This window comes from Cyprinus carpio, chromosome B5 (genome assembly GCF_018340385.1).
Source record: "Cyprinus carpio isolate SPL01 chromosome B5, ASM1834038v1, whole genome shotgun sequence".
NCBI lineage: Eukaryota > Metazoa > Chordata > Actinopteri > Cypriniformes > Cyprinidae > Cyprinus > Cyprinus carpio.
In genome coordinates, this window is record NC_056601.1 from 22,665,817 (window position 1) to 22,679,149 (window position 13,333).

A 13,333-nucleotide genomic window follows, 5' to 3' on the forward strand; every position below is an offset into this window, starting at 1 on the left:
TTCTCATTTTGACAGGACTGATAGTATCTATGCCCTTAAGCTTGAAAACCAGCTACCAGTAACGTGCATCCATACATACAAAGCCTCAGAGAATAAAGCCGAGAGGTTCTCTTGGGATGCTTGGAGCTACCTGGTATTTTAATGAAGTTGAGAGTGATTACGTGTGTATGCACATGAATATGACCTTAGTATCTATTAAAATGCATATCCAGGCTCTGTTTAATCATTACTGCTGATAAGATTCACAGCTAGCCAGGCCAATAACAAACAGGAAATGTACAAATGACCACGCAGAAACCAAGCAGATAAAAGGACAAAGCACCGATGGCATATTTTAATGCTAGAAACAAGGTTCATTTGTATTGAGCAGTCATTAAAAACATCATGTATTAAAATGAAGAAGCTTAGTGATCCAGTTGTTTTTGGTCCCGCTCAGGCTACGTGTGAATGAGGGTGTGTGTAACTCTCCTCCTCCTTCACTGCAGCAGCTGAGCTTTGTTCCATTGTCAGTATAAAAGGATGAAAGTCTCATGTTACAATTTTCATATAAAATAACCCTTGGGCATAAAAAGGCTTGGTGTGTTGCATCAATCCTTGGTCCCTTTTTGTCGTTATGCTGCAGGTAATTTTCTGTCGCAGGTGTGATATTCTCTTATTCTACGGGAGGCTCAGATCTCTTTGAACCTGAAAGAAAAGAGCAGATGAAACCACTGCAAACACATGGTGCAAAATTAAACGCTTCCCTTTTAATCTCCAGATTCTAAAAAAAAAATACAAACAAGACCAAATAATTACCGCCTGCTCATTTGACAAAATGTCTAAAGTGGATCACGGAGACCATTAGTGTAATGCATGCATTTCAATACAATAAAAAAAGCCCAATAAAATGGCTTAGAACAAATCAAGCTTTTTTTTTATGGAAAATTCATAACCGGATTTTGTTCAAGCCAAAAATTGACTGATAATTACAAGGGTGTCAGAAATGTAATGATATTGCACTTTAAGTGCATACATCATTTTCCACCTCGACACACAGATCTCTGCCAGTCATTTGGGAACACAGGGAAAACTAATAAATCCCGAGGCGGGTCGCAGCCTCTTGGAGTAATTGTGATTGCATTGCAACCACTAAAAATAGCCTCCACTGAATCATATTAAAGGCAGGAAGGTCCAATTAATTCAAGTACAGCGTCTCTTTGGTCATGACGCGCTACATTTTTGGCAGCCATTAATATCAAGTACATGTACTGCCAATCAGCCCAATCAGCACCATTTAGGATATTTAAAAGCCCCTAGCTAAAAATAGAAGGTCAGATATAAACCTTAATGAAGTCATCTGCCAATAACGTCACTACCCCCCCTCCCCCTTTTCTTTACTTTATTTTTTATTATTATTCCAAACTATTGAATTATTGTGGAACATTGTTTGCACAACCACATTAAGCATCAAAAAGTGGTTTTCAACATTAATAATAATAGCAGCATGTTAGAATCATTTCTGAAAGATCATGTGACACTGACGACTAAAGCAATGATGCTGAAAATTCAGCTTTGCCACCACAGGAATATATTACATTCTAAATTATATTCAAATAGAAAATGGTTATTTTAAATTGTAATAATATTTCACAATATTACTATTTTTACTGTGTTATGCATCAAATAAATACAGCCTTGTTGAGCAATAAGAGTCATTTTTCAAATACATAAAAATAAATACATTTTTAATTATTCCAAACTTTTGACCGGTAGTGTATATAATGTATTTATATGCATGTTTTCACAAGCTTCTTACATATTTCACCATGAACACAAAGAACAAGAGTAAATTAGGGATGTTTACCCTCTCAGCCTTGTAGTGTATCCACACCATCCTCTGACCTCCTTATACACGAGCCTGGACAACAGCTACACAAACAAGAACAAGAGGAAACTCGTTGAAAACACACGTTCATCCTGACAACCGAAAATGACCTATTATTTATTTGATAATATTATAAATATTAATAGCAATAATACAAAAATAATAATACACATCAGCTTTTAGTCTCACCAGACAGGCCAGCACATCAGCAGCAATGAGCATATAGAAAACATTATTCCATCCGGTGGGAGAGATCAGACCAGCCAACAGAGGTCCAACAGCGGCACCTAGAGCCCATCAAACACATTTCACAACATGTGACTGCCATCACAGGACAGTGTGAAGTTTTCAAAACAAACACTGGTTTCTGAATGTTACATTTTAATTGACTGTCAATAAACTTTTATAAATGTTGCTCGATCTGCGAATGATATATTTACTGCCAGATTATAACACAAATGCATTCAATGTTTGACTTTATTAAGTCAGTATCAAGCTCAAAAAAAAAAAAAAAAAAAAAAAAAACAAGCCTCACTCTCGGCATACCTATTGATCCAGTGCCGTCAATAATGGCGGTCACAGTGGACAGTGCTCTGGAGTTCCCTCTCAGGCACTCATGGGTTCCCTAAAAGAGAAAAAAAAAAACATTATGAAATGTACAACACAAAATGCTTGTTGCATTACAAAATAGTTTATTGATCAGTTATTGACGGCAGGACTTGTAGGCTGGTCCCAACGTATCAGTTTTGAACCTTTTTTTAAAGACTTTACAAATATCCATGTGAAGAGCACATGGAGGAAAGGTGCCCGGCGCTTACTAAGTCAGCTGATACAGCAGTGGTGATGAGGGCGTAGGGTCCATTCACGAGAGCACCACACCACAGCAACATGCCTGCAGGTCCGAAAAGGGCAGAGGAGGAGATACAGACAAAAAAAAAAGAGATTGTTTATCTGTTGTCAATATGGCACCTTATTTAATAATTTACAAGATCATCTGATCTCCTTATACTTCACATTATACAATATTATGATTACTATTAAGATGTTTCAAAGCCAAACTTAAGGTTTAAAAATTTTATTTAAAAAACTGGTCCCACTTTATATTAGGTGGCCTTAACTACTATGTACTTACATCAAAAAATATGTACTATGTATTTATTGTGTTCATATTGTATTGCAAATCATTTTTGCTGCTATTGAGGTGGGATACGGGTAAGGTTAGGTTATGGGTAGGTTTAAGGTGTAAGGGATAGCTCAACAGTGTGATTATAAATGTAACTACAGAATTAAATTAAGATACAATTACATGCAGGCATTTTTTAAATATAAGTACAATACAAAAATTTTTATGTACACGATAAGTGCATTGTATCAAATTATTAATTTATGTGCAAGTACAAAAGCCATGTACTCCATACTCACCAATGGTGGTTGGCAAGCCGTTCTGCCCGATCTTATTGAACAGGAACAGTTGAGGAAGAAAAGCAAACATGAATAAGCAGAAGTTCTCAAAGGAAAGAGAAACCTGTCCATGCGTTTACACAGGTTCACAGGTAAACTCGAGCTTGAGGGTTTTGTGTGCACAAGATTACAAATGTCTGTAAAAACTCTGAGCAAACTTCAAGATTTACCGACAGCACTTCAGATTCTGTAGCTGCGCAAAACTAGCCAGCTTTGCTCTTTTTTTTTTTTTTTGACAAGGCGAATAGTACTCTAGGAAGTACAATCTGTTACAACAAACATTTACAGTGCCACTGGACATAAGCATTGCATATTAAAACTGATATAAACTCCCAAGTGTAAATTTTATGGTCCATAAAGCTAGCAAATAAACATGCATGTGTTTTAATAATGCTTTTACATACATAGATTAAATCAATCTGCAACATCTTGTTGAAACAGATGTTTGCATTTTGCCCGAAGTCTGAGCAAAGAAAGAAAGAAAGAAAAAAGTTTGACTAACCATTGGAGCAGCAATGATCAACATGGCACAGCAAGTAGTGGCTCTGCCTCCACTGTAGTCAGATATCAGTCCAGCCAGGATCCCACCTAACACAGAAAAAAACCTTTATAGCACCACCAATCTCAAGTATCACCCTTAGGTATTTCTTATTCCTATAAATAATTTAAAGGGGTCATATGATGTTGCTAAAAAGAACATTATTTTGTGTATTTGGTGTAATGCAATATGTTTATGCGGTTTAAGTTTCAAAAAACACATTATTTTCCACATACTGTACATTATTGTTGCTTCTCTGTGCCCTGCCTTCTGAAACGCGTTGATTTTTACAAAGCTCATCATTCTGAAAAGAAAGGTGTGCTCTGATTGGCCAGCTATACAGTGGTTTGTGATTGGCCGAATACCTCAAGCGTGTGACGGAAATGGAGAAAAAGATTTTGGAAAAAAAATCCAAGTCCAGGCACTCAATAGGATGCAAAAGTTAAAAAGCCTTTAATAGTTGGGCTAAAGCATTAAAACCACCAACGCGTATCGGCCCATTGGCCTTCATCAGGGTGTTGGTAACAAACAGACAGAATCACGCAATACTTATAGTTGCATTGGTTTCAGGTGTGCCACTCTGGTACTTGCAACACAATTTTTGGCCACTAGAGGCAATAGTTCAGATAATGGCTAATACCAAAGGTCAAACCATACAAATACAAGATAAGGGATCTCCAAGTGGAAAAAAAAAGAGTAACACCAATACAAACATCTTGTGTACTCCACACAATTATATCCCTAAAGTCAATAAATGTGTAGAGGCTAGTTACCCATCTTACTTCCAAATTCATTGTCAAGATAGTTCTAAAACAACAGGAGAAAAATATTATTATGGGCATTACAGTACATTAAAAGAACAGTCAACATTCACGGACAACAATACACTGTCCCTATTGAGACACAACCTTTACAAAAAAGGTGAGAGGTCAAAGTCTTCATTAAGACCTGGATGACTGGTGGCCCTCAAGGAATAGATCCAATATGTCTCCCTTGTTTAAGGCGTTTGATGATATCCCCACCCCTGGCATCCAGGCGAACAGCCTCAATGCCCACTACTCTTAGGGTCGAATCACTCCCATGTTTTGCGTCTATATAATGTTTGGCCATTGGATAGTTCATATTTCCAGTCCGAATGGCATATCTATGTTCAGCTACCCTGTCTCTTAGTCTCCTTTTAGTAAGGCCTATATAAAAAACAGCCACAAGTACACTCTAAACGATAAACAACATGGGTAGAATTGCAATTTATAAAACTATTAATAGTGTAAGTCTTATTGCTAAAAACATCCATAAATTTGTCAGTTTTAGCAATATTCTCACAATAATTACAATTACCACAAGGAAAGTTACCCTTGGGTTGACGAAGCCAAGTTTCACGTTTAGGAGCAGGGAGGTGACTTCTTACTAGCTTGTCCTTAAGTGTGGGGGCCCTCCTAAAAACTGATTCCGGGGGGTTCCGTGAATATTTCCCGTAAAGTCGGGTCACATTCAATAATGTTCCAGTTTTTCTTTATAATGTGTTTAATCTGGACCGCCTCCTTGCTGTAATGAGTAACAAAATAGGGTTTCTGTGTTGATACTCTATTGGGTCTAGACTGAAGCAAGCTCTGTCCTTTCAAGTGATTGGGCTCGATTATGAGCTTGAACAAGAGTTTTTGTTTGATAACCTCTTTGTTGAAAACACCGCTGCATATCCAAAGACTGATACTGGAAATCCTGATCTGAATCACATATACGCCTTAGTCTCTGGATCTGTCCAAAGGGGTATGTTATCAATAAGCCATGGGGGATGAAAACTATTAGCATGCAGCAAGGTATTACGATCTGTTGACTTTCTGAAGATAGATGTATGTAAGAATCCCTCATTATCTTTTTGAGATCCGTAGATCAAGAAAGTTAATAGTGTGTAAATCATAGTCCAGACTAAATTTTAGGTTCTCATTTAAGCTATTAACATATACATGGAAGTCTACAAGTTCTTTTTCTGAACCTGAGAACATCAAAATCACATCGTCAATATATCTACCCCACCACAAGATTTTATCTTTAAAAGGGTTGACGTGGGAAAATATATAGCGCTCCTCCCATAAGCCTAGAAACAGATTGGCATAGTTGGGAGCAAAACAAGCACCCATTGCAGTCCCCTTTTCTTGTCTATACAATTTGTCTTGAAAGAGAAAGATGTTGTTCTTTAAAGTCCACTCAGTAAGTTGCACTATAAAGTCACTGGGAGGCATCAAATGTTCAGGTCTGGATGAGAGAAAGTGTTTCAAAGCCTCTAAACCCTCGTTATGTACAATATTGCTGTATAGAGACTCCACATCCATTGTGGCCATAATGCAGGAGTGACGGAAATGTTACGCCCCTTACCATACTGTGTGCCCCGGAGCGCCGAGACAAAAATATTAAAACTCATTATAAACGAGGCATTTGTTGCATCCAGTGGGGACATAATTACGGATTATAATGACAATACTAGCAGTTCTCAGTTCCAGTCCTCGAACCCCCCAGCTCTTCATATTTTGCATGTCTCTCTTTGTTAACACACCTGATTCAGAAAATCAGCTTGTTAGAAGTGAGCTCTAAATACAATTTAAATTCATGTCTCGCACACTTCAATGCACTTTGAATGGAAAATATACGTTCACTTCGAACTGGAATCATGGTGGAATATCCCTTGATGTCCACTTCGCAGGGCACTTACGTTCAAATAGAACAAACGTCTGAAGTCATAAGAGAAACATAATAAATGTGCAGAGCATGGGGGCGCGAGGACTGGAATTTAGAACCGCTGACTTATACTGTCTTTTTACGCGTTGCTTACTTACTTACTTACTTAACTTTTATAAAGAATATCTCTTTGGGTTTGAGACTTTAGTCTTTGCAACATTACAGATCTTCTTTATGCACCAAGAGCTTGTAACACTCCAAAGAAAAAGGAAAAGTTGAAATCACATCATATGACCCCTTTAAATACCACATACTTACCCACAATCCCTCCGACATCAAACAGCGTAGACAGGTCCCCAGCTTTTTTAGGATCAAAATGAGCTGAGAGAGAGAGGAGACTCAGTGACTTTTTGCCTAAGAACTGAGTAAATATGAGAGAATCTGATGAAGCATTCTTACCAACATTAGCGATGTATAAAGGAAGCCAGTAGAGGAAGGTGTAGCTGACCAGCTTGGCAAAAAGCAAACACAAGGAGAACTCCACCACACCCTGCAGGATGAAAACAACACGATGAGCAAAAATGACAGGATGGTATTTACTCCTGTGATTACTCGGTATCGGCAGATAAAAGATAAAAGACAATCTCACGACACGCCTAGCAACAACTGAATGTAAATGATACTGTTCTCTATCAACTTGTACACTTGTAACCAAATTTGCAACATCATATTGCCTGATTTCTAACATTACTCATTAGGATGAAGTGCTTATTTTGTAGCATTCCTTGTGTTAGTTACTTGGCATAAAAAAGCAACTGCTAAAAAAATAAATGTAAATACAAAAATTCTCTGACAAATGACCCAAACAGAGTATTATGATTAAACACCATTAGATAAGACTTCATATTTTAAGAGCAGATTTAATCTAAAACATTTTATTATTTTAAGAAAAAAATGATATTTAGATTGGGAAAGCAAAAGCATTATTTCTGATCCAAGAACCCCAGACAATTCACAGGATTGGCTCCTCTCTCAGTCTCTTCAAAATAACACCTTACATTCGCTGACTAACAGCTGTGGGTGGAAAACTGAGAAGAACAGGTCACTCACAGGAATCCGGAGCGCTCCGCAGAAGCTGATGGCTTCTGTGTGATCCTCCACCGTCTCCACGGCTGTGGAGGTGTTAGCGCTGAAGATCTCCTCATTACTGGACGAGTTCCTCAGCAGAGGCTCCTGCTCCACACTCTCCTAAACACATTACAGACTGTTAGTGTTATATCAGTGAAGATAAAAAGTGTTTGTTGAAGGAAGAACATTAAGTGACAGTACTTTAAGTACACTACACGGAATTTGCATATATTTTTGCCACAATTTTCAGTCTGGAAAAGTCAGCCTGCAGATTTTGAGTTTCACAGGATATTACAGTGTGGCTTTTTTACCTTCAGTCAGAGGATATCAATCATATTTGATATTTTGATTAGAACAAATACCGTTTTTACTGGTCATGTGTCTCCTATCAACATTTACATTACATTTAATCATTTAGCAGACGCTTTAGAGATGCTGTTTTGAGGGTAATTTTTAATGAATATAAAGAAAACAAGTAGACAGAATAGAAATAGAATATAGTGGCAGTGTCAACAATTTTTATATTTATGTTTAAATTTGTTGTGTTTGAGAGACTCTCAGCTTATGATCCTCACTCATTTAGTTTTTCATATGTCAGCAAGTGTATGATGCCTAGAGTTTAAAATCTGTTCAGATTTTAAGTTATCCAGCCTTTAATCATTGAGACCAACATAGATCATCACATAGATCAACAGATTTATCATAGCTCTTCTCACGCTTGTAAATACTTGCAGATTGTTGCATGTGATTTTTCTATGTACACAATTACTTCTGCTTTCGATTCTAAGGTCATTTCTCAACCAGATCCACTACAGTGTTGTGAACTACAGGCGCACAGCATGACAATGTTACATTCATTTGCTCAATTCCCTTGCTGCAAAAATAGGACAAATGTATTGCAAATATTTAATTTTGCTTTCATTTTGGCAACAAAATGTTATTGATCGTAACCAAATGACAGTAAATGAGTGTTAGCCAGCCTTTTCACATAATCAATTTGCAAATAATGCAACTTCGGAAAATCACAGAAACAAAACACAAATGGGAGGGGAGCACTGCTGTTTAGCTGGTTAATTAAGTGAAATAATGGTTTTGCAGGTCACAGAGTCAAACTCCTAAATATTTTGCTTAGTTTTTTAAGTTTTAAATGAACTCACATGGTGTTGTGGTTGAGTACAGTTCACATCTTCAGGTTCTGTAAGAAAATAAACTTTAGGTAGCACTTTTTTTTTTTTTCCACAAAATGAATCTTGAGTTTGTTAAACATATCTTTTATATCTGCAGATAGTCAGTATTGTGTTTGTGTTGTCTTTATTTAATTTAATCATAAAATAGCAACTATCAGAAGTGGTTACAATAAAAAAACACACCCTAACCACCAAACATCTCTAAGTTGAAGTAATGGGACATTTATGTTTATTGTTTCCTTTCTGTTCCTGTCTTGCATATAATGGCAAATTTCCCTCTAATCTAAGGTGTTACTTACTTTCAACCAGGAACAAAAAGCAGATGACTCCAGCAGCAGCGATGATGATCCCAGGCACAATGAATGACAGGCCCCACGCGGACGACACATAGACCCCAGCAATGAGGGAGCCTAGAATGTTTCCTACTGAGGTGTGAGAATTCCAGATGCCCATGATAAATCCACGCCTGCATCAGAAAGCAATTTTGGAATTTTTAAAATTCAACTTGGGAAGAGTGAATTCAACATGAAATCAGCTTATTAATACACTACCATTTAAAAGTCTGTTTAAGATTAAGATATTTTTTTCAAAGTCTTTTATACTCACCAAGGTTGCATTCATGTGATCAGTAATACAGTCACAACGGTAATATTGTAAAATGTTCTTACAATTAAAACGGACTGTTCTATTTTAATATATCTTAAAGTGTAATTTACTCCTCCTGTGAAGACAAATCTGAATTTCCTGCAGGTATTATACAAGTCTTCAGAAATCACAGTGAAACATTTCTTCTTATAATAATTGATCTCAACAACAGTTGTGCTGCTTGATAATTTTGGAAACTGTAATTTGAATTTTAAGAAATTTTGGATGATTATGAAGTTTAATAGCATTGTTCAAAATAGACTTTTGTAACATCACACATTACTGTACTGTCATTTCTGATCAATTACTGATTAATTACTGATCCCAAACTTTTGAACGATTGTGTACATCTTAATGTGCACAGTTCATCAGTGAAGTTGTTTAAAATCAAGTTTAATAACTTGCCCTGCCTTAAAAACAACTCTGCCATCCTTTGACATCACTTAGGCCATGCAGGCTATTGGATAACGTTAATAAACTCTTTATAAATAGTGATTTAGGAATTGTTTTGTTAACTCAAGTTCACATCTGGCTTAGTTCCCAAATTAAATACCCTGTTTTCATCATCCAAACTATTCCTGATGGATAAAAAAATCAAGAATTGCCACGATTTTTCTTGTGAAATGTCCTTTTTCACTCTGAAACTTGTCATGCACTTGGCAACAGCACACAAACTGAGAAGCAGCAAATAACACAACAGTCACCTACTTTCCCTTCCCAAACCAGTTCCCAACACACGCTACCACTGCCGGCCAGCCTGTCGTCTGCACCAGCCCATTTAAGGCCTGTAAAAGAAAAAAGAAAAAAAAAAAACAGGATTCAGCGAGTCTGAATAGCACATGGGTCAGACATGTTCAAGATTTGGTCATGTGTTATCCGTGTGACTCATACTAGCATATGACTAAAGATTTACTATGAAATAACTCTGGGGCTGTAAGACTGAAATACAGTGAGTTAAGGAAAGAACGTAATGGACACGTCAACCACGCACTGATAAGGTTTTTATTTGATAATACTCAAACATACTTTTAATTTAATTTTGAAAAACTCTCTCGTCACAAGAAATGTGTCATTGGAAAAGAATCACTTCTGTTTTTTTGGTTTCATATTGTAAAATTCTGGTGCTCGGTCTGGTACTTTAAATGAAGTTTTTGATGAACCGATACACCTTTGGAGATACATTGGCTTAAATTTAGAAAGGAGAACTCATTTACCTGAACTAAGCAGTAATACCACAAAGAGTGGATTTGCCAGTAAAAGCCCAGGCCAAACAGAGCAGTGAAAATGCCACTGAGAATCATTCCTGAGCTCAGGTAGTAACGCAAGGGCAATCGCTCTCCAAATATCCCACTGTCAAAAATATTTCAAAACCAGCTGTTATACCTCAAGCAAAACACACTAACCAAGAAAGTGTAAACAATAAAACCCAATATCATACCTAAAGAACATGCCGATTGCATATGCAACAAGAAAGCAGTTGTCCAAGACTCCAAACAGGTTCTGGTAATTGTTCTGGTCTGAATTTAAACAAAGAAATACATTGATGGGTTAATATAAACTAGTAAAAAGTAAGTTTTATATATATCAGCAAGGGCACATTAACTGGTCAAAACTGAAAGTAAAACATTTGTAATCCAACAAAAGATTCTGATTTTAAATAAATTCTGTTCTTTTGAACTTTTTATTCATCAAAGAATCCTAAAAAAAACTGATCACAGTTTCCACAAAAATATTAAGCAGCACAATTGTTTTCAACACTGATAACAGTTTAAAAGAAATGTTTCTTGAGCACCAAATCAGCATATTAGAATGATTTTTGAAGGATCATGTGACACTGAAGACTGGCTGCTGAAAAATCAGCTTTGCCATCACATGAATAAATTACATTTTTAAATATATTAGAAATATAGAAAACAGATATTTTAAATTGCATTAATGTGTCACCATTTAAGTTTGTACTGTATTTTTTGATCAATTAAATGTGAGCATAAGAGACTTAAAAAAAAAAAAAAAGAATCTCACTGACCCCAAACTTTTGAACAGCAGTTTATGGAGGGATTAAGTGCAGGACATATGTGATATAGGCAAGAACACAAAATATTTTAAGCAAAGAATCAAACTCACCAAAAGGAGCCCAATCACACCAGGTGTCATTGTCAGTGATGTTGAGGTCTGCTGGATGAATAACATTAGAGCAGTTTCTGTGCAGCTGACTCTGTCACAACATAAAATTATTATTTAACACATTTTACTCTTAATTTATTTCATGTAAACACAACCATGTGATTTATCAGTATAACAAAATCCTGTTTGTTGCATGTCTTCTTTTTAGGTTAGGCCTATCAGGCAGCTAGTTAATGTTTAGTTGCCAGGTCCTCTGACTTTTTATTACCTTGATAATACTGATAGGCTTTCGAGAGAGGTGGTAGGTGGTGTAGAAGACAAACGTAAGGAGGAGGATGAAGAACCGGTACCTAATCAAAAGGAATAAGTTCTTGAAATAAAAGATTTACAAGTCAAAAAGCACCAACAGTGGTTAAAGTGAAACCTGGAGATGTCTGTAGTATTAAATAAAACAGCCAGGCAGTGATAGAAATGAAACCACACTATGTGACTTACAGGAAAACAGCCTCACCTAAGGCAAACACACACACTGAATGATCTATCTATAAGTTTTGATACATTTCCTGTGGGGGAAGCACGCTTTACACAGTGAACATCAGTTCTGAGGGCGATGCTTGCAGCAGAACAGAAACCTCGAACATTTAGGTCACAGTACTGTACTTTAACTTAAGTACTAATTTTCCATTCATGAGGTACGCATATATTCATAAATCATGTTTAAATTGTAATTTAAGATTCTTAATAAATAAAATAAAAAAGTAATAAATGAAGTTGTGTTAGTTTCATATATATATTATTTGCCTGTATTCAACAAGGTGAAATGTACAGTATATTAGGAATGTATGATGAGGAATTCTTAAGCAGCGCTAAAACTCAATAGCCTAATCGAAAATCAGTAATCATGTCTGATACAATAAAATCTCACATGATGGGACACACATTTAACATCACAGAGCATGTTATCTGTATAGTCTGTTGTGTTGACATGGGCCTGTTACTCACCAGCTGTCTCTAGAGAAAGAAGTAATGAGTTTGATTCCCGGGGCCAGAGATCTCATTTTTACAGTTAAAGTCGTTTGACTCGTTGCAAAAAAAAAAAAAAAAAAAAAAATCAAATTTTTTTTTATCTACGTTATAAATTATGTATATATATATAAAAAAATCCCATATCTATTAAGACTTCAAAAATAACAACTAAAATATGCAACGAAACTAGCTGACTAATCGTTTTGTGTCTCCGATCAGTTTGCGCTCATTTCTTACGACCTAAAACTACGAGTCTATAATCATGTTCGTTGAAAGCCGGCGATCCTAAACCAGATGAAAAAGTTGCATTTAAAGTATCGGAGACGTGTTGTCACTTCCCAGTTCCAGAGGTGGAAAAACCATAAAGCGGTCTGAATTCCCAAAGATTTCCATGGTTGCCTTGGCCGGTGTCCATCTGCGCTTCAGCCTGGCTGCTATTAATACCCGTTTGTCTGGTCTTACAAATCACATGAGTATTAGCTAGACCTAATTGATCTTTAGCTCGTGCAGTGCTGGTGTAGCGTCTCCATTTTCCATACAGGTCTGCCTGCGGCACACACACACTCTCTCTGTCACACACACTGGATCTGGCGGCGTAAACATGTGATACATCGTGACGTCACCAGGGCTCAAATTAACCCTTTATTCTTCGGCTTTTCTATTATACTTTTAAGATAAATTGTTTAA

General features: G+C 36.5%; 1 protein-coding gene across 1 annotated transcript; it reads right to left on the minus strand.

Annotated features, from left to right (window-relative positions):
- Positions 1–306: 306 nt before the first annotated feature.
- Positions 307–13,232, minus strand: LOC109058025 (glucose-6-phosphate exchanger SLC37A2). The gene is made up of 18 exons (XM_042724945.1): positions 12,623–13,232; positions 11,889–11,970; positions 11,621–11,711; positions 10,935–11,013; positions 10,711–10,846; positions 10,205–10,281; positions 9,151–9,317; positions 8,822–8,859; positions 7,647–7,784; positions 6,996–7,086; positions 6,855–6,917; positions 3,828–3,913; positions 3,287–3,335; positions 2,683–2,756; positions 2,411–2,489; positions 2,054–2,151; positions 1,844–1,908; positions 307–684 (listed from the first exon to the last, which is right to left on the minus strand). Exons 1-18 carry the CDS (start codon positions 12,676–12,678, stop codon positions 669–671), a joined length of 1,485 nt encoding a protein of 494 aa, XP_042580879.1. The 5' UTR covers positions 12,679–13,232; the 3' UTR covers positions 307–668.
- Positions 13,233–13,333: the final 101 nt, after the last annotated feature.